The sequence below is a fragment of the Leuciscus leuciscus genome, assembly GCF_965113295.1.
Source record: "Leuciscus leuciscus genome assembly, chromosome: 6".
Classification (NCBI taxonomy): Eukaryota; Metazoa; Chordata; class Actinopteri; order Cypriniformes; family Leuciscidae; genus Leuciscus; species Leuciscus leuciscus.
Window position 1 is genome coordinate 25,320,065 of NC_138730.1, and position 23,403 is coordinate 25,343,467.

Genomic DNA, 23,403 nt, shown 5'->3' on the forward strand with positions numbered 1-23,403 from the left:
GGTGTTTAAAAATGTGTTTCATAGAACTAGTGTCATTTTTTTACATTAGGTTTTTATATTTAATTACTACTATCCAGTAGTGACTCCTTGTCAATTTCACTAGTACTTCAGGACATACTAGTAGTGAAAAGTATAGTAACACATATTTTGAATTCCATTTGGGATAGTTCCTTCTCTTCCAACTATAGCATATATATCAATTTCTTACCAGTATTCCCATTGTTGCTGTCAATTTCTAGTTTTACTACCATCTATATTCATTAGGTAGGCCTACTACTCATTTCTAATCTTACTTAACATATTTACTACATGTTAGTTGCTATCATTAGACATTACACTGTAAAAAGTGGTGACCGGTTATTGTTACTTTAAAGAGCTATTTCTTCCTGATCCATAATATTTCATTTTATTTATATAAGTTAATGTAGGCTTAGGTAGATTCAGCAATATTAAATAATATTTTTGACTTGAATAAATAACCAATGAACTTAGATGTTACCATTTTGTCCCCAGTGTAGTTGTATTCCACTTGTAACATTTATAATCTTACTCATTTTAATTGAAGTAGGCTATAAAGTAACTTAAAACATTTGAAATGATTACAAATAAAAATGCAATTGTAACTAATGTTACTAGCAGAGTTGGGTGTAATGCATTACTAAGTAATTAATTACGTTTCCCTTGAAAAAGTAAAGGGATTACTCTTAATTTTTCTGTAATTTAAACAGTTACTTCTGATGTCATTGCATTAAACACTGTATAGACTATAGAACAATTGTATATAAAACCTTCTCCCTTTAAATACTTTGGTCGGTTCAAAAATAATTTATAAAATTTTATATTATTTATTTGAAAGAATTACAAGAGCAGTTTCATATCTATACTTGTATTGTTCAAATAGTTAGAGAGAGTATTAGTACAGTAATCTAATTACACTGTTGAAAAAATGTAATTAGCTAGTAGTTTACTTTTTTAACTCAACACTGTTACAAGTAACTATTGGGAATTTAGGATAGATACTATTGTCTCATACAGAGACACTTTCTAATATATAAAGCTGGAATAGATACTAGTACATACTGGAATAGGTAGGCCTACTAGTATCATCTAATGTGTTCTTACTTAAAAAAAAAAAAAAAAAAAAGTTAAATTCAAGTCACCATTGCCAGTAACAAAAATCATACTAGTTTAAATTACTTCCTACAAACATAAAGGTTTTGTCCGATTTAAAATCATTATTAACCGACTACATGTTCTCTCACGGTATTTACAGGTTTGGCGTCCTGTATGCATATTTGCAGTTCTTTGAAGCACGCTCGAGGTCACTGATCTCTCAGGAGCAAAACACCACATTCTTTTTTGTGTGCCCAGCAGTGCTGCTCTTTGACTCCTTTGCCCATATAAGGCAGGAGATACCATGGCAACCGTGGGCTTGAATAGCTGTGTCAAATCCCTCCGAACCCCCCCCCCCCCACACACACACAGACACACACACACACACACACTCCCTCACAGGCACGCGGCGCGCGCACTCTACTGGACACTGGCTCGCGCTCTCTCTTGTCCTTCTCAAGCCCGCGCGACTTTTGCACTCCCAAAAGCAGGTAGGTATATTGAAATATTGCCGGGGTTTCGCCGCCGTTAACGACACTTTAGCTTAACATTCGAAGCGTCAAAGGTGAGCGGGAATAAAAACAGTGTTCGCCGAAGTCAGGAGTGAGGTATGTCGCTAAGCTATGGCTCCACCCCTCCCCCTGCTTGATGATCGCTGGAGGTTAGGCCGCATGCCTATTACTAGCTCTCATAAAAAATAAAAACAAGAAACAGGTCATTTAGCTCCGGATCACGGCGAAACCATTAACACAGGCTTACGTTAGGGTTTCACCCGTTTCGTTTTTGATTTACTCGTTCAGCGCCACGGTAACTGTTAGAGGGACTCCAAAAGTCTGTCCTCATTTCACAACAAACAAGCGCAGAGACCACTTCCTTGAACAATCAGTATCGTGCTGCTCTTTACCGAGATATTTTTATTAGTATGTGATTTTTTTTGTATACTTAAGAGGTTTATCTTTTGTAATATCAGTATTCTGCTCTTCATTACTTGGTCTGGCAAGGAATATCAAAAGGGTAGACATTTTTGTAAAATTCATTGCTAATCTACTCTGGCTACAAGTGAAATTATCAAAAAATTATGTGTTTATATATATATATATGTGTATGTGTGTGTGTGTGTGTGTGTGTGTGTGTGTGTGTGTGTGTGTGTGTGTGTGTGTGTGTGCAATCTGTATTATCTATACATTTAGTAAAGGCCACAGTATATAGAGCAAAACTAGTTAACTGTCAGGGTTTTTTGCTATCCTTGAAAACCGTGAAATATTCAGGGCAAGAAAAGTCATGGAAATGTCTGTAGGTGACACAAATGTTTTTTGTTAATTTGCCATTACTTATTAAGTGCTTCCTTGGCTAGTAATTACTTTTTTGAAGTGGAATTTAGATTTAGAAATTTCAGTAATAACAATAGAAAGACAGAGAAATTCAGTGGTCCGAAAGCGTGGAAACTCTGAACTGCTTGATAATAACAAGTGAAGAACAATTCCATGGTTTTGAGTAACTTTTTTTTTTCTTCTTCACAGGTATTTGATTGAATTGGAAACTAGCTTCCAAATGACACGTTTTTCTGAGGTGTGACTAAAGAAGCGGGAGCAAAAGGTGAATATGGTCAGTCAAGGAGGCGAAACAACATGCACAGCCTGCTGCATGAAGAACAAAGTTGACTGACTCAGATGATGACTGTCTGAGCCTAAATGTGTCAGACGAAGCTGTGGACAATTAGCAGATCTAACGGCCTTCATAGCTTCTCATTTTAGAACACACAGCTGTCAAAAAAAGGGGTCATCTGAAACTCTCTGTGCCAACAGCACGTTTGGGAGTATTTTTCCTCCTTGGTTGTGCTGAGAACTAAGCGATGGCCATGGTGAGAGGGGGGTGGGGAGATCCCAATGGGGAGACTAATGGACTTGGTGGTGACAAGGGTTACCTGAGGGGAGATGAGGACGACGGGTCACCACAAGGAGGCGGCAGCGACATGGAGGCCGGGGACGATGATAAAAGTTGTGTGGTGGACTGTGTGGTCTGTGGTGACAAGTCCAGTGGGAAACACTACGGTGTGTTTACCTGCGAAGGTTGCAAGAGCTTCTTCAAACGGAGCGTCCGGCGAAACCTCAACTACACCTGCAGGTAATGGAGGGAACTTCAGCGCTGTTTATGTACGTGCTAGTTGATGTTTTCAGCATGTTAAGCTTTTCTGGTTCTTTTCAGATCGAACCGAGACTGTCAGATTGACCAACATCACCGCAACCAGTGTCAATACTGCCGTTTAAAAAAGTGTTTCCGAGTGGGAATGCGCAAAGAAGGTAACTGTCTATCCCGCTCGTCATGAAACCAGTCGGGAATGGCTTTCCGTCATTGTTTAATGCACACAGATTCAGTCAACTGATCCACTGATTTGTCAACATGTTATAGAATGTATAGTAAACAAAGGGGCTGATTCTCTCATAGACTGCATTTTCACAGCTCACAGTTTTTTTGAAAGAAATCTCTTATGTTCACTGCTTAATTTATTCGACCAAAAATACAGAAAAAAAAAAATTTATATTGTGAATATTACAATTTTAAAAAGCTGTTTTCTATTGTAATATATTTTAAAATGTAATTTACTCCTGTAATGGCAAAGCTGATTTTTTTTTTTTTGTTCATTATTACTCTGGTCTTCTCTGGTGTCACATGATCCTTCAGAAATCATTCTAATATGCTGATTTGCTGCTCATGTAAATACTATTCTGTTAAAAAGTTGTGTTTTTTAATATTAGACATTATACATGTCTGCGGTCACTTTGATAATACATTTATGCATCTTTTGTCAATAAAAGTATTAATTCCTTTTTTTCAAATCGTACTGACCCAAAACTTTTGAACAGTATTTCCTGGAGCACAGGTGCTTTAACGCTACTGAGTCTAGTGTAAATTATATACACAAATTGTGAGTTTGCAGTCTGAACCACTGAATATGACTGGGTGCCACGAATTTATGCAAAGACAATAATCAGTCTTTTTACTGCATTGTTTTCACAGACTACATGCACAATTAGTGTAGTCCAGTTTACAAACATGACACTTAGGAACAGGTTCTTTTAATTAGACTCACAAGTTACTGGTTTGAATCAGTCTTGCTAAAGTAATGGGTTGGTAAAGCAAAATGCTGCAGGAAACACTGTTTTATATTTAATAGTTAGAGGGAAGAGAGAGCTGTACTTTATTTTAAGCTGACCCTGATGGTGTTTGTTTACCACATTTGCCAGTGCACGTGATGAAACTTGCATTGATGACCTATATATTTTAGGTGTTGCTATTAAAATGAAGTGATCTTTAGCTATATTGAACATTTTCATTGCTCATTTATAATGTCTCTGGAGGTTTGACTTTAACAGTGTTTCCAGTTTGCTTTTTCATTTTTTGAGTGCTTGTGTAATCAGGAATTAGATGTTTCTAATCCCTTCAGTCTCTGCCAGATGTTGCATGATAGCAAAAGAAAGGGGTTGTTAGAAGTTGGAAAAGTCGTCTATCAAGCATTTCAACTCCATCACGACTCTCCCCTTCTCTTCCCTCTCCCCCTTTAGCAGTTCAGCGTGGACGCATCCCACCTTCGCATTCGAGCCTCAGTCCATCCACGACTCCAGTGGGCGGTAATGCCGGGAGCGGCGTGAGCGAGTTCTACAACGGGCAGCCGGTGTCCGAGCTCATCTCCCAGCTCTTGCGGGCAGAGCCCTACCCCAACAGCCGCTACAGCCATCAGTACAGCCAGCAGATGCAGGGGGGCGGAGGATCGACCATGGGCATCGACAGCATCTGTGAGCTAGCTGCGAGACTCCTGTTTAGCACCATCGAATGGGCCCGAAACATTCCATATTTCCCTGAGCTGCCTGTATCTGATCAGGTGGCCCTTCTGCGGCTCAGCTGGAGTGAACTGTTTATCCTTAACGCAGCCCAATCTGCCCTGCCCCTGCACATGGCCCCGCTGCTCGCCGCCGCAGGCTTTCACTCCTCTCCCATGTCTGCCGAGAGGGTGGTGTCCTTCATGGACCAGGTGCGCATCTTCCAGGACCAAGTAGAGAAGCTGACCCGCCTGCAGGTGGATACAGCAGAGTACAGCTGTCTAAAGGCCATAGCGCTCTTCTCACCAGGTGCGTCAGACACATTACTCTGATTAAACTGCATTTAACCGAACACAATTGGATCAAAGAAGATGTAATACATCTATGTTACATCCAAAATGGTAGAGAATAATAATGAATAGAATAATGAATGATGAGAATAATAATGGCAGTCAAGTTTCTTGCTACTTAAAACTACTGGCACCCTCTACTGGATAAGAGAAAATCTCTGCTTTCCTTAATGTTTCTTAGATGCATTTTGAAGCATCTTTATACCCAACATATTGTTAGGAATAAGGCAAATTTATAGAGTAAATAAATTCATTATTTAGAACTTGTATATTCTTTCTTTCCTGTACTATCGTGTTTTTTTATTTTGAGTTTTTAATTGATATGCTTCAAACATTTTATATATATATATATATATATATATACAGTGAGGAAAATAAGTATTTGAACACCCTGCTATTTTGCAAGTTCTCCCACTTAGAAATCATGGAGGGGTCTGAAATTGTCATCGTAGGTGCATGTCCACTGTGAGAGACATAATCTAAAAAAAAAAATCCAGAAATCACAATATATGATTTTTTAACTATTTATTTGTATGATACAGCTGCAAATAAGTATTTGAACACCTGTCTATCAGCTAGAATTCTGACCCTCAAAGACCTGTTAGTCTGCCTTTAAAATGTCCACCTCCACCCCATTTATTATCCTAAATTAGATGCACCTGTTTGAGGTCGTTAACTGCATAAAGACACCTGTCCACCCCATACAATCAGTAAGAATCCAACTACTAACATGGCCAAGACCAAAGAGCTGTCCAAAGACACTAGAGACAAAATTGTACACCTCCACAAGGCTGGAAAGGGCTACGGGGAAATTGCCAAGCAGCTTGGTGAAAAAAGGTCCACTGTTGGAGCAATCATTAGAAAATGGAAGAAGCTAAACATGACTGTCAATCTCCCTCGGACTGGGGCTCCATGCAAGATCTCACCTCGTGGGGTCTCAATGATCCTAAGAAAGGTGAGAAATCAGCCCAGAACTACACGGGAGGAGCTGGTCAATGACCTGAAATGAGCTGGGACCACCGTTTCCAAGGTTACTGTTGGTAATACATTAAGACGTCATGGTTTGAAATCATGCATGGCACGGAAGGTTCCCCTGCTTAAACCAGCACATGTCAAGGCCCGTCTTAAGTTTGCCAATGACCATTTGGATGATCCAGAGGAGTCATGGGAGAAAGTCATGTGGTCAGATGAGACCAAAATAGAACTTTTTGGTCATAATTCCACTAACCGTGTTTGGAGGAAAAAGAATGATGAGTACCATCCCAAGAACACAATCCCTACTGTGAAGCATGGGGGTGGTAGCATCATGCTTTGGGGGTGTTTTTCTGCACATGGGACAGGGCGACTGCACTGTATTAAGGAGAGGATGACCGGGGCCATGTATTGCCAGATTTTGGGGAACAACCTCCTTCCCTCAGTTAGAGCATTGAAGATGGGTCGAGGCTGGGTCTTCCAACATGACAATGACCCAAAGCACACAGCCAGGATAACCAAGGAGTGGCTCTGTAAGAAGCATATCAAGGTTCTGGCGTGGCCTAGCCAGTCTCCAGACCTAAACCCAATAGAGAATCTTTGGAGGGAGCTCAAACTCCGTGTTTCTCAGCGACAGCCCAGAAACCTGACTGATCTAGAGAAGATCTGTGTGGAGGAGTGGGCCAAAATCCCTCCTGCAGTGTGTGCAAACCTGGTGAAAAACTACAGGAAACGTTTGACCTCTGTAATTGCAAACAAAGGCTACTGTACCAAATATTAACATTGATTTTCTCAGGTGTTCAAATACTTATTTGCAGCTGTATCATACAAATAAATAGTTAAAAAATCATACATTGTGATTTCTGGATTTTTTTTTTTAGATTATGTCTCTCACCGTGGACATGCCCCTACGATGACAATTTCAGACCCCTCCATGATTTCTAAGTGGGAGAACTTGCAAAATAGCAGGGTGTTCAAATACTTATTTTCCTCACTGTATATATATAATATATTATTTGATAATTTTTTTATGATTACACCAGCCCCACCCCCAAAAAGTAATTGTAATCAAATATGTAATGTTTAATGTATAATGTTTTATATGCGTCAAATCATATATTTAAATACATTTACAAAATTTCACACATATACTGTATTTAAAAAAAGAATTTCCTCAGATCAATCAAAGTTTATTTTACAAAGAAAATTAGCTGGATTACAAAGTAATTACTGGAGATTATACAGTTGTAATATAATTCCAAGACGGCCATAAATTCATAAAAACCTCTGCTGTAAAATTATGGCATACAAAGCAAAGCATCACTATTTCTTTTTTTATTTTCTAAAGCATTCTTGCAATTTCTTCAAAACTTGCTAGCCAGCTAGATCATTTTTCCTTGGTGTTCCTTTAAGTTTCGGCAGACTGTGCAACCAAATGTTTGTTACTAAAGCATAATAACAAATGTAAGAAAAGACTGGTCATCACCTGGCCACAAAGTCTGGTCACCCTTCCACTATCCAACATTTGCATATGATTGGTCATGAAACCGCAGTTTCCCGCATCTTATTCTCACCCTATTAACTAAGAATAATCAATCAATGTTTGTAATTATGTAGTAATTACAGACTTAATTATTCATAACAGTCCGTTTTACAGATATCTAATCTAATAAAAAAAATCCACATACGCCTGTACTAATCTTTATTGTTGAGCCCTGCATCATACTTTACAAGTTGAGTTGCACAAAATCTAGTTTGAAACCTGTAACTAATATCTGCTGTTGCTCATGTTTATCTTTAGATGCGTGTGGGCTGACAGACCCAGCTCATGTGGAAAGCCTGCAGGAAAAAGCTCAGGTGGCCCTGACCGAGTACGAGCGCATGCAGTACCCCGGACAGCCCCAGCGCTTTGGACGGCTCCTTCTGCGACTGCCCGCTCTGAGGGCGGTGCCCGCCAGCCTCATTTCTCAGCTCTTCTTCATGCGCCTTGTGGGGAAAACGCCCATTGAGACGCTCATCCGTGACATGCAGCTGTCTGGCAGCTCCATCAGTTGGCCGTATGCTCCAGGACAATAATCATGATCAGATGTGACCACAGAACCAGTCTGGAAGTCTCAGTCTGAATTATTTTTTTTTAAACCACACATTCACATCTGATATTGCCTGTATTACCTAATGCAACAGGGTCAACAGTAGTAGGGTGAATTCAGTAGTACATTGCAGATGGCGTGATTTATGTTCTGTGAACTGTTTTATGATGCCCAGAAGCGTTCTTTAAAATTACTTGAGAAATACTGGTTATCTGCCAGCCAAAGGTAAGATGTTAGGTACAGTTTAATCACCAGTTATTAGTTATTACATGGAAATTGGTTAAGACCACTGATCTATATAAGGCTCGTTCTTATATGCGCTCTATCCACTGATCTAAATAATTTGTTGTTACGACGACTTATTGTTCCCTTGCTTTAAATAAATCGTGGACACGTTGAACTAATTCCCTCCCTCATTTTGATTTAACGAATTACAACGTGGCCACAATATATTCAAATGAGGGAACAAATTAGTAAAACTTGCTGAGGTATTATTAATTCGTAGCCACGAAAAAATATTCACCTGAATATTCACAAAAATATAGGTCTTTAGCATTCACTATTTAATTAATAGTATCAAACTGTTTTTCTTACCTGTGAAGATAGCTCTTCAGTGAAGGCCGACTAGTGTTCTTGTACAGCTTTTTATTCCTTTTGCAAAGAAATTGCCGTTTTAGTTAACGTTTTGGGGTTTTAACTAGCTATACCACTGATCTTAAGCAACACGAAAGTCCCATAAGTGAATAACAAACACTGGACACTTAAAAATTAAGTATTATATTTTAAAAGTGTATTTTAACGAGGAGGTAAGCTGCTGCTTCTTCATTCAAAGGGCAAATCACAAAATAAAACACTTCTTCATTACTGACACCTGCTGTTAGCCTAGACAGACACTCCAACCTCCTCTCCCCAGTATCAAAGCAATTTTTAATAAGCAGGAAAAGTTTCCGACTTTAAACAAATACCTATTTAAATGCTTAGGGTGTTTGCGTTGTAAGAATGTACAGGGATACTTTAGATTTAAAAACAGTGTCTCGTTAGGCAATGTTTTCTCAGTCAAATCATACAATTTCCTATTGATTCAATATAACGCGTGAGCTCACTAGGGAATACCAATATGGCGGCGCGGTGGCTTCACTGTTTATGACGTCATGAGCTATCCAGTCATTCTATATAGATCAGTGGTTAAAACCCAAAACAACAAGCTCTGTCAGTTGGGTGTGAACATAAGTCACTCTGGACTGTCCCTGGAGGCACCAGGAAATCAAGTCCCACTCATTCTCTGTTCTGCCCTGTCCTTGTGAACCAGAAAGCCCGAAGGAGGAGGAAGTAGACATGATGACATCCAAAAACCCAAACAAACCAAACCGAAACAGTCAGAATTGGGACTTAAGCATTTGTTTTGCCAGTGATAACTACTTGGCATGTATTGTTTAGCTCTTTTACCCTATCAATGCTAATGCATTTCTTTGAGGAGAGACTGAAATTTGCAAAAGCTAGTGCAAAGATTGGAATATGTTTCGTGAAATTTCCATTTGACAGAATACTTGCGGACCGTATTTGTACGTTGCGTTAAGATACAAACTTATATCTTCATTTCTATAACGCACATTTGAGATAAATGACAGATGAAGTAGTCATGGCTTAGTTTTTCTCCCCCAGATAGAAACCAGTTAACATTCTTCATGGAAGTGGTGTTCATCTACATGCATAAGACACTGTGTCTTCTTATACATGGTTTCTATTCTGCTTTTATTATTTCATATACTAACCAGTTTATGCTAAACTGGTAATAGTCACATTATGTATTGTCGACCAAAAGAAATACCTCTACAGCCTGTTGAGACTCAAACGGACTCTGTCATTCACAGCTGTGTCAGTTTATTTCAAATATATCTACACACTTGAGCTGCTCACTTTACACTAAAGAGGAGTGATTGGGTCTATCTGTCTGTTATGTGTGTTACGAAGGCTGTTTTTGGCAAGAAACTGGCACTTCCTGTTTTGTCTTTTGTGCTCTGGTGTGGCGTTTCACCGGTGACAGCATGTTGTTTTGGCTCTAGTTGTGAGATGTAAGTTTTCTAGCCTTATCATACATCTGAATGACTAATATTACCTCATATTTAGGCCTTGAAACATATCAGGCGGTCTAATATACATAAACGCATCAAAACGGCAACATGTACAGTTTTCATTTTAATATCTTTGTCTTTTTAAATACTTGTGTATGACAGCTTGATTAAACAAAAGTATCATACATTGAGTTGTGTACTTATGAGACTTTTTTGCTTGTTACCTATCAAATTGCAAAGGAAATGTTTCCTATTGGAGTTTTTATATTCAAATTGCAACGATCATTGAATTCTACAGGAACATTGAAAATATTTACAATACCTCTTGCAACTTTACAGACACAACTTACTCGGCTTATAAAAGCCAATACCGACATTGATGTTTACATTGGACGTACATACATGTGTACAGTCTCAAACAAAGAAATCCTGAGGATCAGAAACATTAGTCTTCTCTCTCCTTGTAAAGCCTCTGTCATAATTTTTCACTAGTTGCTTGATATGACACAGTTCCTGCCTTAGCTTCTTACACCGGAGCTTCTTGGCCTGGTATTCCGGAGACTATGAGAAAGGATATGGGCATTAGGGATCTACAGACAAACACAGTGACTAAAGGCCTGTTCACACCAAAGACGATAACTATAACAATAAAGATATAGTTCTAAAAATCTTTCACTAGTGTGGACGCTAATATAGTTATTATAGTTATTCTTTATAGTTATTGTTCTTGGTGTGAACAGGCCTTAAAATCATTAGTGCCTAATAATGATGTGTAAAAACTGATCTGTATTGAGAAATATTTTTCTTTACCCGCTTCAGATCCTTCAGTCGATTATATTCATCAGCTACAGCCTGTGATACAAAGACAAAAGATATGGGTTGTATTGAGTTTATATCATACTTCATACACCAAAAAGGACTTCACACAGCAATGCCATAGAATAACCATTTTTGGTTTAATTTATTGTTTTCTTTATTAATGTTTTGTGTTGCCTACCTGGAACTTGGTGGACTCCTCATGGAGGGTGTCTAGCTCTCGGCTCAGTTTATTCATTTGATCACTGATATCATCCATTTCTGCACAAAGGTTCTTGTAAACGGCGAGGGTGACATCAAACTGTTTCTTGTACTGTCTGCGCTGTTCATCTGTTGAAATTTCTGAATAAGAGCTGTAGCATAAAAAAAAAAAAAATCAACAAGTAATCTTGCAAAGCAGTCTGCTCTTAAAGCAATCAGGCTTTTAGAGCAGCACAACATGAAGGATAATTAAGAAGTATTCCTGATGGAAACTCACTCCTCCATCTCAGATGTGTATAATTCAGTGGCTGAATCTCCACCAGTGATGTAGCCTGTCTCACAGAGAACATCCTCAACCTCGTACGTTTCCGGTTTCTCTTGCACTGAGCTGCTTTGCACCTCAACCTCCTCCACAGGGCTGGAGCTCATCCACCGATTCTGGTACAACGGCTCCGGGGAGCAGCTGTTCACGTTCTCAGAATACCTTTAAAACAAAATGCATCGAAAATAAAACTAGTGTGCATTTGTACTTTGTAAGAATTTCTACTCGTGATAAAAAGGAAAGGAGGCCGCACTCACACGTTGCCTTTGTACGCAGCCTCGCTGTAGACGCTCACTGTTCCCTCAGTGTAGGAGGTGAAGCTGTTGTCTGCTTTCAGGTGAGGGGAAGCCTTCTCTGATAAAACCACAGTGGGGGTGTATTGAGTGTTTCGCTGGAACATACCATGTATAAGTGTTAATGGAGCCAGAGAATTAAATCAATTTGAGTCTGAGACTAAAACTACAAAATGACCCAAGCAACAGGCGCCTACTGATGGGAAACGAGACCAGACCGGAGGACGATCAGCGATAACATTGCAGATGTCTCTGAACAATACTGTATCTTAAGAGACCACTTGAGAAGTTGTACATCACACAATACACAAAGACACTGTAAATCCATCACAACACAATTATCCCACCCTCGTGCAAATGCATGACTTCCTCTAATGAAGCGTGATTGTTATAGCTTTCAGGAAACACTTGATGAGCGTTGTACATGGCACTGCCTGTTCAAAAATACCTGCGTATTGTCTTAACAACATCTGAGGTCATTTCTAGGAAAGTCACTGCATATTCCAAGAATTTGGAATAACCAAGTTTGGAAGCTCACCTCACAGTGAACCAAATAAAATAAACTCTTGATCTGTAAGTGTCTTTTAGTGAAAAATGTGTTATGTATACCATATGTATTTATTTATCATAATTACACCAGATAGCAAGTTTAGGCCTACATTTAGATGAAAATATCACTTAATGGTCATGCTGTATCCATAAAATCTATAAAAATCCATAAAATCTCTGCCTATATCAACCATATAGTAACTGGCAATCGGCGACTGTCGAGAGGTCACAATTTGCTTACTGACCTTTATTCAGTATTCATTATGAAGATAGTATCACAGCTATTCCCTTCTTCAGAATCATTGTAAATCAGTGAATGATTAACAAAAACAATGTAGGTCATGTGATTGATTTCATTGTATGGCACTGGTGGTGACTGGTGTCACAGGTTTAGGCTGCATTATATTATAAATAATGTGTTCCACAAATTCAATTCGTTAAACCTTCTCAAAATATATTACCATAGTCAAAATAAATAAATGAATACATTTATAAATTAATGAATTCAATTCAATTCAATTTTTTTTTTTAACTTTAAGAAGAATTCTGAAAAAAAACATGGTTTCCACAAAAGATATTAAACTGCACAACTGTTTTTATCTGTGCTACTACTATGAGCATCAAATCAGCATATTACAATGATTTCTGAAGGATCATGTGACACTGAAGACTAGAGTAATGATGCTAAAAATTCAGCTTTGCCATCAGAGAAATAAACTACATTTAAAATACATTACAATAAAAAAGTCACTTTAAATTGTAATAATATTTCATAATATTACTGTTTTACTGTATTTTTAATCAAATAAATGCAGCCTTGGTGAGCATAAGCCTTGGTGACAGGTGTTTTGTTTTTTGTTTTTTTTCGTGGCAATTTCTTATATCACAGATATTTGGCTGCCTATAGTAACATAAGGCATAAGACAATTAAATAATAAGCAAGTTTATGTTCAACTTTAAATTGTGAACAGATGATCCATGCAAATACAGTCCTACACTGAATGTTTCGCAAAAGACTTTCATAATACATTACCACAGGCTTCATATTATTCACTGAGTGCGTCTTGTGAACTTCTTGTGAAATTTACTCACCCAGTCTTGTGAATTCTGGCTCCTGTCTGTTCTGAGGATAGGTGGTTCCTCCCAGTAGATATTAGGTTTGCCATGATGCCATATTTTGCTTCGAGTCTTATAGGCAAAATAGGCTGCAACAGCCAGAGCAATCATGACAAACAGCCCACACACCAGAGCCACAGCCTAAAATTCAGCAGAAACACTTGTTTATAAAAAGATTCATGTTCCATTCATGTGACACTAGACTGCAAAAAAAAAATATTTTCTTACTCAATATTTTTTACTTGTTTCAGAGTAAAAATCTAAACATTCTAAAATCAAAGATACATTTATTTGACAAGTATTAACGGGATAGTTGTTAACTTGTTTTCTGAAATGAATTATCAAACTTAAAGGGATAGTTCACTTTGAAATACATTTTTGGTATGTTTTAGCTTACCTCAAGGGCATCCAAGTTGTAGGTGTCTTTTTTTCCGCAGTAGTTTCAATTTTGATATTTTTAGGTCAAACCGTTCTTGTCTGTCAGTCATATATACACACTAGATGTCGCCTTGTCTACGGCAGTTCATTGGAACGAATGTCTTTAAGGCGACATCTAGTGTATATATCTATGCACCAGTCTGCGTACACGTCAGATCAGATCACTTCGACATGGCTGTGTATAAGTGGCAAAAACGATATAAATACTGTTCGTTTTCTCACACAAACCGCTCGTTTCGTGTCTTAGGCCATCAATGTGTACTTACGATGGGGAATTGTTTAATTTGGACGACGGGGAATTGTTTTAATTTGGACTCTGTGCATGCTCTTTGAGATAATGACCATAGACCTGCATTATATGACTGACAGACAAGAACGGTTTGACCTAAAAATATCAAAATTGAAACTACTGCGGAAAAAAAGACACCTACATCTTGGATGCCCTTGAGGTAAGCTAAAACATACCAAAAAATAATTTCAAAGTGAACTATCCCTTTAAGTAAGTTAATACTAAAAACAAGAAAAAATATCTGGCAATGGGGTAAGAAAAACAAACATAATTGAAAGCGAATAAGTTTTATTTTTCTTACCCCATTGGTAGATATATTTGTTATTGTTTTAAGCACAAAGTCACTTCTTTTTTTTTTCAGAAAACAAGACTTCTCAAGTAATTGTATATTAACTTTGTTTAGAAAATATATTTTGTTCCATTGTACAGTGAGAGTTGTGTCTGGTCAAACTGACCTCCTCAGGATCCATGAAGCAGTAGTGATAGAGATATCGATTAAAGGATGGATATGCACCCGGGAAGCCTGTGCCGACTCCAGCGCTGATGCTGGGATTCCCTAATGAGGTCTGACACATCATCAGGATCGGGTTGTACAAGATGCTTTGTGAACTCTGGGCCATGGGATTCACCCCAATGACGAATATGATGTCTATAATACACTGAAGAATCGCCAGAACCACGTCCACCACAAAAACCGTCAGGTAAAACGTTTTTCCGCGCACACACCATAACTTTGAGAAACTAACGACTAAGATGGCCAAAGATACTACAAAATTAAGGGCTGCCATTGAGATCATGGCTGACTTTGCTGAGTAGGGTGTCATGTAAGAGCTTTGATAGCCATAGGTTCCTCCATAATACCCAGATCCCATGCCATACCCCCCAGATCCAGCAACATAGGCCCCGATACTGCCCTCGTAGCCATGCATATCCCAAACTAGAGTGGAAGCAACACAGGCAAAAATAACAAAACAGAGCAGAGCAGTAAGTCCCTCCATAGTTTTCACGATGCCTGGTGGTGAGAACCATCTGTAGAAGTGTTGAGGGTTTCCCTCCGTTTGAGGAGCATCAGGCACTGAAGAGAATAAGCCATACTCGCTCCTTTGAGAGTAGAAACTTCTGGATGTGTACATATTTGATGGGGCAATGTAGTGTGGACTGTACTGGGGTGGGCTGTCATACTGCTGTGTTTCATACATGATTCATGAGAGAATCTGAAAAGAGAAAATGAGATCAAATTTAGATCATAAGATCATCTGGGTACAGTGCTAGCTATGCAGCTTTCTGAAGCCAAAATTACTCTTTTTCAGACAAAGAGCTGCTGCCATTTATTGTTTTACATTTTAATCTCCTAAAGCTATATGGACTAATAGCACTCTTATAGTGGTATAAGAAGAGCAATTATTGTTATTGTTAACTAAAAATATTAAAATATTTGAATTCAAATAAAGCTAAAATCAAATAAAAATGAAAAATGAAAAAGTTCAACTTAAACTTTAGATTAGAAATGTTGCCCTGGCAACTAACTGAAATAAGTTTAATTGGATGAAAATTATTAAAACTAAAATTGAAATAAAAATATAGAAATAAGCACACAGATATTAAAATAAACAGTAAATAACACAGACCACATTTCCACTCGACACTCTTCTGGCTGCCCTCCGTTAACACCCACATACTCTCAATTATACATCTGATAATAATTTAATCCCTTTATAAAAGTAATAGTTCCGGTGTCCATACATCACTTATGATTGGTCAATACTGTGCTCCAATAAAACCTGCACTTGACTTGAGAAAGTGATATTGCTTTTATATAACAGTTCAATAAGTTGATATTGATCAACATACATTGTAGACACAATATTGTTAGTTACTCTATTTTGCGAAACGATTTCACAATGAGACAAAGCATTAACCTGTCTGTCTCCAGAGCTATTCACAGCCTTACAGAATCGGTAAGTGTTTTTTAAAGAATTGGTTTAATGAATGATTCAGTGACTAACTCATAAAAACATTCACTTGTTATGTTTCTGAATGAATCATTGTGCTTGAAGGAATCATTTGAATGAACGATTCAATGACTCACTCACAAAGACAGTCACTTGTTCAATGTAACCTGCAGAAAGAGTCAATGAAAAATCTCTATCACTAATATACAGACCGACAATCTAGAACACGCAAAGACAAAACAAAACATCTAAAATGACACAAATGTGATACAAACAGCTAAAAGTATACATTTTATCACTCCATTTGTTCCCTGTGATTACAAATGTACAATAGTTAGCGCACAGCTTTACTCGTAAAACTCCAGGAACATTTAAGATGGAACACACCTCTTTATAGCACTAACAACGTTCTCACTTTGGTAGAGTCCATCTTAAAACAACACTTCCTTCATCAGGCTACTGCAATTCAGGCGAGATGCTCTGAATAATTCAGAGAAACATGAACAGATGCAGTCATTGGGGGTTTCCATGCTGTAAGTTTTCTTCTTCACATTTCTGTTGCATCCCCCAAGAGCTATTTACAGTATATGTGAATAAAAGAGGTGAGGAGTTGTACCGCTAACCGGAATATTTCTAATACCATACCCTCTCAGTTAATTATGCTTTGGAGAGAGGCTGAGCTGCACACCTGTGGTAACTTGAAAAGAGTGAATAAATAATTCAAGAGCTGAAACTCAACCTAGCCAGCTTCATACAGCCTCACAGGTGCATGTTGAATGGGCAGCTATTCTAGAATAAAATAAAAAATAAAAAAAAACAAGCAGGAGAAAGCTTTTTTTGCAACATTGAATATAATTGTACAACTTTCCTCCTGAAAATAAACATTATTTTAGATTGTTCCGATCATATAGCCGTCACAACATCTCATCGGTGACATCGGAAGATTCACAAAGTACTAGATGTCAGTGTTTTTGTACTGACTACAATCCATAAAAAAAAAAAAGTCTATCATTTTGCAGTAAATAAATGTTGCATAAAACATTATGTAACTCACCGTAACACAACAGCCACTGATCTTTTCCTTGTTTTCCTTAGTCCAGCTTTTCAAAGCTTGACAGTTTTTTGTCAAGTATTGTTTAGTGTTTGAGCTTATCCATTTGATGTGAATACCGGTGACAGCTGCTGCTCATGGTGACTTGTGTGGAAGACCTGGGCCTGAAACTCTAAACCCGTTGTTACTGACACAATCAGTCTTATTGGCTCCTCAGTGGGTCGAAAGTTAGGGTGGATAGAGAAGCTGAGTTAATGATTGTTAATCTTCTAAAGTGCTTTAAAGCAACAGTCCAAGTCTGATTTCAGGCAATTTTGTTTTCTATAAAATAGGATTTATTTACAAATTGTAATTACAATTTTAAGAGCCAAAACAGTTGCAGTAAAAATTTAAATAAAAAACATGATCTGTGAAAGTAAAGTTTGTAGATTAGTTTAAGCCAAATGGCCTAATTTCTTTTTGTGTAATTTGTAAACATAATAATACAATAGAGGAATCTTAATAATACACAATAAATAATATTTTAGTAATTTAGTATTTTAGTCAAATCTTTTAGTAGTTGCTGTCCTTTGCAGTGGAATTTTGATCAAAATCACGAATCCTCATCTTGATGTGGCTTAGTTTTGCTTTTAGATATTCACACCGTTCCTTCTTCTCCAGAAAGTAGGGATCCTTGGGGAAGCACATAAGAAGTTAAAATTAACAGCATTAAATAATTAGGCTACATCTCTTGTTTCTCACTTAGTTTTTGAAGCATTTTAAAGTCAAGAGTTGACTTACGTTCTTTTTTTGTTCATATGTTTTCAGTAAGCCATTGATTCTCATTCTCTCCTAAGTAAAACATCCACAAACAATTGAAACAACTGTAATACAGAGACAATCTAAACGACTCTAATATGATGTCTCACCTCAGGGTTTCTCTTGTTATTGATGAGTCGGCTCATCATGGTGTCTAATTCCTGAAACTTCATTAATGTGGCTGTGATCTCTCTGTGCAGTTCCTTGTACTCCTGGTATTGGTCATTAAAGACTGCTTTGTATTGCTCTCTGTCTTCTATTGAATGAATTTCAGGATATTTTCTGTATAAAAAGAAATGTAAAAAATGTTAAAAGCCCTTTCTAAGATTGTCTACATATATAACAATTGGTTTTAAACCATTTATAACACCTAATATACCCAACACCTGTTAAGTTTGTTTGTCCTAAATATATCATTTATTTTTATTAGACCAGAAATACACAATGAAGAATACTAACATTATAAAATCAGCGACGACTCTGGGTTTAGGAATGTGTCCAATTGGAATAGCTCCAGTTAAAATCTTTCGCTCTTCAGCTCTCTCTGAGACATAAGCCAGTCTGCTCTCATTCGCAAAGCTTTGATCCATTTCATCTTTGAATGAAATTTTCTTGGATCTGGTCGAGGAGCTGCCCATATTGGATGTGGATTTCAGAGTCTGCTGCTGTAACTGAAAGATAACAGCCATTGCAATTAGTTCAACTTGATAAGAATAGAAATCTTTTGTAACTTTATAAATGTATTTTGATCAATTTAGTTTATTTGTTCTTACAGACCCCATACTTTTAGGCAGTAATTTAAAATGTGCATTTACCTGGCTGTTCAGCTGGCTGGTCAAGGCCTTCTTCTGACGGCGGGCGGCTTCATGCTTCCACATTTTAAGGCATGCCAGGAAGCTTATCAAGTACATGAGCATGTTAATAAATATAAACGAAGTCCCAGCCATCTGACCCCCCTCAACACGACACAGATTAGACAGGACCGGGTTGACGCCAACCGTCATGAAGCAAAGCCCACCACGATTCAAATCATTCACGTAGACGATACCCGCTGCCATGTACAACAACGAAAGGACTAGGTTCATAACAGCCTCGGTGAGAGGCCACCATTTGGAATCCAGAAGGATCGTTCGGTAATACATTGTTAATCCCAAAACCATCAGGATAACGGTCAGGATCCATGAGAGTCCAACAATGACCAACACAAAGGTTGTCATGGGTCCAGTGTAACGGTATCCTTTCACATCAGTGAATCCATAATTTGGCCTGTAATAGTTGGACCACTCACTGTCTCTCTGAATGTATGCACATACACAGGCCAAAACCATCCCGCCGAATACAAGTTGAAGGCCAGCGAGCAGCCTTAAGAGGCCAGGCCAAGACTTCAGGTAGGAGTATTTTAACTGGTATACTTCTAACTTCTCAGCGTAGTACTCTGCCGGATGGATACTGGTCAGTTCGGATTCAAGGGTGTCATATGTGTACCCCACTGAACCTGGGGGGAAGTTTGGCTTGAGGTCACCAGAAAGCGCATCCCAATGTTTTCTGTCCAGCGATGGAGAAACAGGCGGACTACATCTTGTGCCGTTAGGTAGTATTTTAAATTCCCCTGAAGATGTTGAAAGTGATTCAGAATCTGCCCGCTTCCATTTCTTCAACACACCAGTCCATGGTTTCAGAAAGATGCTTTTTTTAGTCTTCTCAGCTTCCATATTTTCCTTCTGCTTGGCTGAACTGCCCTGATCATGAGAAGAGAAGCTTGAGTCCTCATTGTCATCATCATGAATTTTTGTAGGATCCTCCTCCGCATGTGCTCTGTTGAAATCTTCACTTTGAGAGGATGAGACGTCATCTGAATATAATCTACTAAGGTCCGTCATTTTGTTGTAGCTGGTGAGGAAATCAGGGTCTAGTACACAGTCATCTTAGAGAACTCTATCAAACTAAGAACAAGACCTTTTTATTATAATCTCACTTCACAAGTTACCATTCACAAAAATATTCAAAATTGTATGAACTATGAATAATAACATATCATAATCTATGCCTATGTTGTGTTTGAGAAGCTGGTGTAAGCATTTTAGTAATCCAATCCAACAGCTTCACCAACTAGACTTTGCTGATGGTCTTTTCAGCAGGTCCGGTTAAAAGTAGTATCTGCAATCAAAGTGCATCGAGTACAGTCATAAACATACTCGTATAGCCTATACACAACAGTTTCCGATTATCAACTGTAAGCTGAACTTTGCTCTCTTAAGCATTTGTTCTGTAAAACATCAGAAACATCAGACAAACAACAACAAGAATGCTCACCTTGTTGTCAGTACAGACTGATTTGCTGTTAGTGAGTATGGCTGTGTTAAAATGGCTTCAGAAAGTAAAAAGTGAGTCAGAAGCACTGTGGCAGGAAGCCGGAGAGGAGATTAAACATTAAACCTGCAGAGGCCAAGTCTGGTGACAGACACAGGCTGGCATTCAACTACCTGCTGCTGCCAATGAATGTTTCCCCACAGAAACTGGACTTGATAACATTCCTGAAACCCTCGAAGGAAATGATCCAAAACGATCTGATATTATTTCACCGGAATCATGTAACTAGCCTACTTTAAAATGTATTAATCGTGTCGTGTTTAGCCATCGCGTCTTTTTCTGTTACTCAGCACCTAATCACTAGAGGGCAGTATATGAGTATTGACCAGCATAGCTCCTCATGAATCAATGTACGGCAAGCTACATTTAATGGATATGTTTTGTTACTTGTGTTGTCTGTAAATTAATTTCACTCCTCTCATATGAAGAAATGCATACGCTGTCTCAATGATAGTCAGCAGGAAAAAGAGAAATATGTTGCACAGTTATACAGATTTTTCATGTGAACACAGAAGCAGTCAGTCTATTTACTGTTGATGTTTCTTTGCATTTGGTAACTGACTACATTTTTAAGGGCTGTAAAAACACTCTTATCACTGTGGAGAAGGAATGCTTTATCAGTAATTTGTCCTTTAGCAGAATAGATCATGAGGCCTGTGAATTATATTTCAATACTCCTGTAGGCTACTGATTTCACGTTTCTTATTTTAACCTCAAAAACTTTAGATGAAGGCCTAATAAAAGAGAAATACTCATTAGATTAATAATCAAACATCATGACATCTTGCATGTTTGAATTGGTAAAATATTGGTAATTCCAAATGAATATGGGAGAAAATGGCAAGTCGCTGAACAATTTAAATAGTTCAAAAGTTCATTAAAAAAAATTAAATACTCCCCATTTGGGCTCCTCAGATTGCCAGACTGGTGAAATCCTGTGGAGAACCTATACAACTTTAGTCCTATTATGTGCTTAATGAGCTCCAGTACTTATTGTCTCTCAAAGTCTTTAATTAGGTTACTGGAGGAGCCTTTCAACTTCTTGTAGAAACTTATGGACACCTGCCCTTTTTAAAAGGGGGCCTCGAGGTTCTCCAGAGGGTTTTGCAAGTGTGGCGATCTGAGGAACCACAAATTACCAGAACATTTTTAAATGGTATTCAGCTATAATTACATAAATCTGTTATAAATTTCAATGGTCGTCAATCTTTCTGTGTTCTGTCAACGATATGTGTCCGAATTCACCTTGGAAAATGGCCCAAGGGCCGTTTTTGTCCCAAGACAGTTGCCTGTGGTTTATCTTCATTCCTCTTCAATTAAATGTTTATGAGGTCCGCTCCACTGTTAATGGGCATATGTCTTGCTCTCACATGCTGTCATTACCAACTTGATGTGGCCCATTTTCTTCTCTCTTTTGGGATTGCCTCGAATGTCCCTGTGCACCATTCTCACACTTCAGAATCTAGGTCTGCCTCCTTCAGCACATCAAACACATCAAGAATATATATTTATTTTTATGAGGGATGATGCATTGCATATTGACTTAATTGCTAAGACGTTCACACGTTATTTAAAAATAATTGTGCTGGAAGTACGGTACTTTAATATCACTTATCCACAGAAGGCGGCTCTGGTAGGCTCCTTCATGTTTTCATCTTCATTTGAACATGTTCATCCAATATCACAGTGCCACAGTGTATTTCTCAAGAATTTGATGTTTATTATCTGAAACATGGGCAGATTTTGTCCACACTGTAGCTTCTTGGGCTATATGTAAACAAAATAAGAGGATCTCAACATACGAGACCAAGATAACCCATGCCTTTATGTACAGTCAACCTGGGAGGATACAAAATGCAAGTCTTCTCTCCGTATTTAATCATTCACAGGTATTTCACAAAGAAAGGCAATTAGGAAGAAAAAAAACAAGAAAGAAAATGAAATCATGTAATCCAATAAAATACGTTCTAGTGATTTGGTGTCCCATCTACATCGTGTTTGCAGTTTGACATCAGAAGGCATCTGAGTCTTACTTCATAATTGGCACATTACAACATTTAGACTGTGTTGACAGTGAAAGAGAGAGAAAGGCATGAACAAGGGTCATGGTCATGTTGTTAAAAAACCATGCAATCATCAAATTATTTTTTATTTTAATCAGGATCTAAATTGCACTTGATTTTGGTCATCAACAGCAGCTTAAATATTAAAGCAGTCTGTTCCTCTATTTTTGTCTACATTATGAATTTAATGTTATGACTGGCTTTCTCAGTTCTTCTTTAATCTTTGTTTTATCAAAATGTGCTAGAAGTGTCAAGTATATTTCAACAATGAAAGCTGTGAGAATTCTCCATCCTTTTTCCCCCCCATCATCCAAGGTTTCAGTTTAAATGTAGTCATTTTTGTGTGGCAAAATTGCTAATTTTAGGCATCGTTTGTACACAAGAACAGAGGACTAGAAATACACAAGACCTAAACGCAGTATTGACAAGACTGAAACAAGCTGGATAGAGTAGTGATGAAATGGTAAATGATGTAAATCTTTTTCTCATTTAATAATTTTTTAACAAATGTTTTACAAGCAAATCAGAAAAAAATCAAACATGCATTATTTGAAGTATTTTGGCAAGAATTTGGCTTCAATCTCACAAGAAATGTGCACAAAGTCTGTCTTTAAGTGTGTAAATAAATTTCCATGTGATCAAAGGCTGTATAAAAACATATACTTTTTTAACTAAGGGTATTTAGACTTTGGTTAGGAATAGAATGTCTTGCAGAATAAAAGTCTAATAA

General features: G+C 37.8%; 3 protein-coding genes across 9 annotated transcripts; 1 reads left to right on the forward strand and 2 right to left on the reverse strand.

Moving 5' to 3' along the window:
* The first annotated feature begins 1,496 nt into the window (after positions 1-1,496).
* Positions 1,497-8,866, forward strand: nr2f6a (nuclear receptor subfamily 2, group F, member 6a). 3 transcript variants are annotated; one of them, XM_082172852.1, is made up of 5 exons: positions 1,497-1,604; positions 2,634-3,237; positions 3,319-3,413; positions 4,677-5,240; positions 8,055-8,866. In XM_082172852.1, exons 2-5 carry the CDS (start codon positions 2,966-2,968, stop codon positions 8,327-8,329), a joined length of 1,206 nt encoding a protein of 401 aa, XP_082028978.1. In that variant the 5' UTR covers positions 1,497-1,604; positions 2,634-2,965; the 3' UTR covers positions 8,330-8,866. The 3 variants fall into 3 exon arrangements, with proteins under 3 accessions (XP_082028978.1, XP_082028980.1, XP_082028979.1); XM_082172854.1 differs by having other exon boundaries at positions 4,680-5,240; XM_082172853.1 differs by lacking the exon at positions 1,497-1,604 and adding an exon at positions 1,622-2,033.
* Positions 8,867-10,526: 1,660 nt separating this feature from the next.
* LOC309501000 (occludin) lies at positions 10,527-17,756 on the reverse strand. 2 transcript variants are annotated; one of them, XM_082172851.1, is made up of 10 exons: positions 17,446-17,756; positions 16,151-16,220; positions 14,895-15,653; positions 13,689-13,853; positions 12,012-12,145; positions 11,710-11,916; positions 11,413-11,584; positions 11,226-11,267; positions 10,787-10,976; positions 10,527-10,737 (listed from the first exon to the last, which is right to left on the reverse strand). In XM_082172851.1, the coding sequence occupies exons 3-9, from the start codon at positions 15,636-15,638 to the stop codon at positions 10,830-10,832; spliced, it is 1,611 nt and encodes a 536-aa protein (XP_082028977.1). In that variant the 5' UTR covers positions 15,639-15,653; positions 16,151-16,220; positions 17,446-17,756; the 3' UTR covers positions 10,527-10,737; positions 10,787-10,829. The 2 variants fall into 2 exon arrangements, with proteins under 2 accessions (XP_082028977.1, XP_082028976.1); XM_082172850.1 differs by lacking the exon at positions 16,151-16,220.
* A 142-nt stretch (positions 17,757-17,898) lies between these two features.
* Positions 17,899-20,932, reverse strand: LOC309500999 (MARVEL domain-containing protein 2-like). 4 transcript variants are annotated; one of them, XM_082172849.1, is made up of 6 exons: positions 20,554-20,932; positions 19,056-20,130; positions 18,700-18,911; positions 18,351-18,522; positions 18,223-18,273; positions 17,899-18,114 (listed from the first exon to the last, which is right to left on the reverse strand). In XM_082172849.1, the coding sequence occupies exons 2-6, from the start codon at positions 20,118-20,120 to the stop codon at positions 17,995-17,997; spliced, it is 1,620 nt and encodes a 539-aa protein (XP_082028975.1). In that variant the 5' UTR covers positions 20,121-20,130; positions 20,554-20,932; the 3' UTR covers positions 17,899-17,994. The 4 variants fall into 4 exon arrangements, with proteins under 4 accessions (XP_082028975.1, XP_082028973.1, XP_082028972.1 ...); XM_082172847.1 differs by having other exon boundaries at positions 19,056-20,183; positions 20,554-20,930; XM_082172846.1 differs by having other exon boundaries at positions 19,056-20,397; positions 20,554-20,930.
* Positions 20,933-23,403: the final 2,471 nt, after the last annotated feature.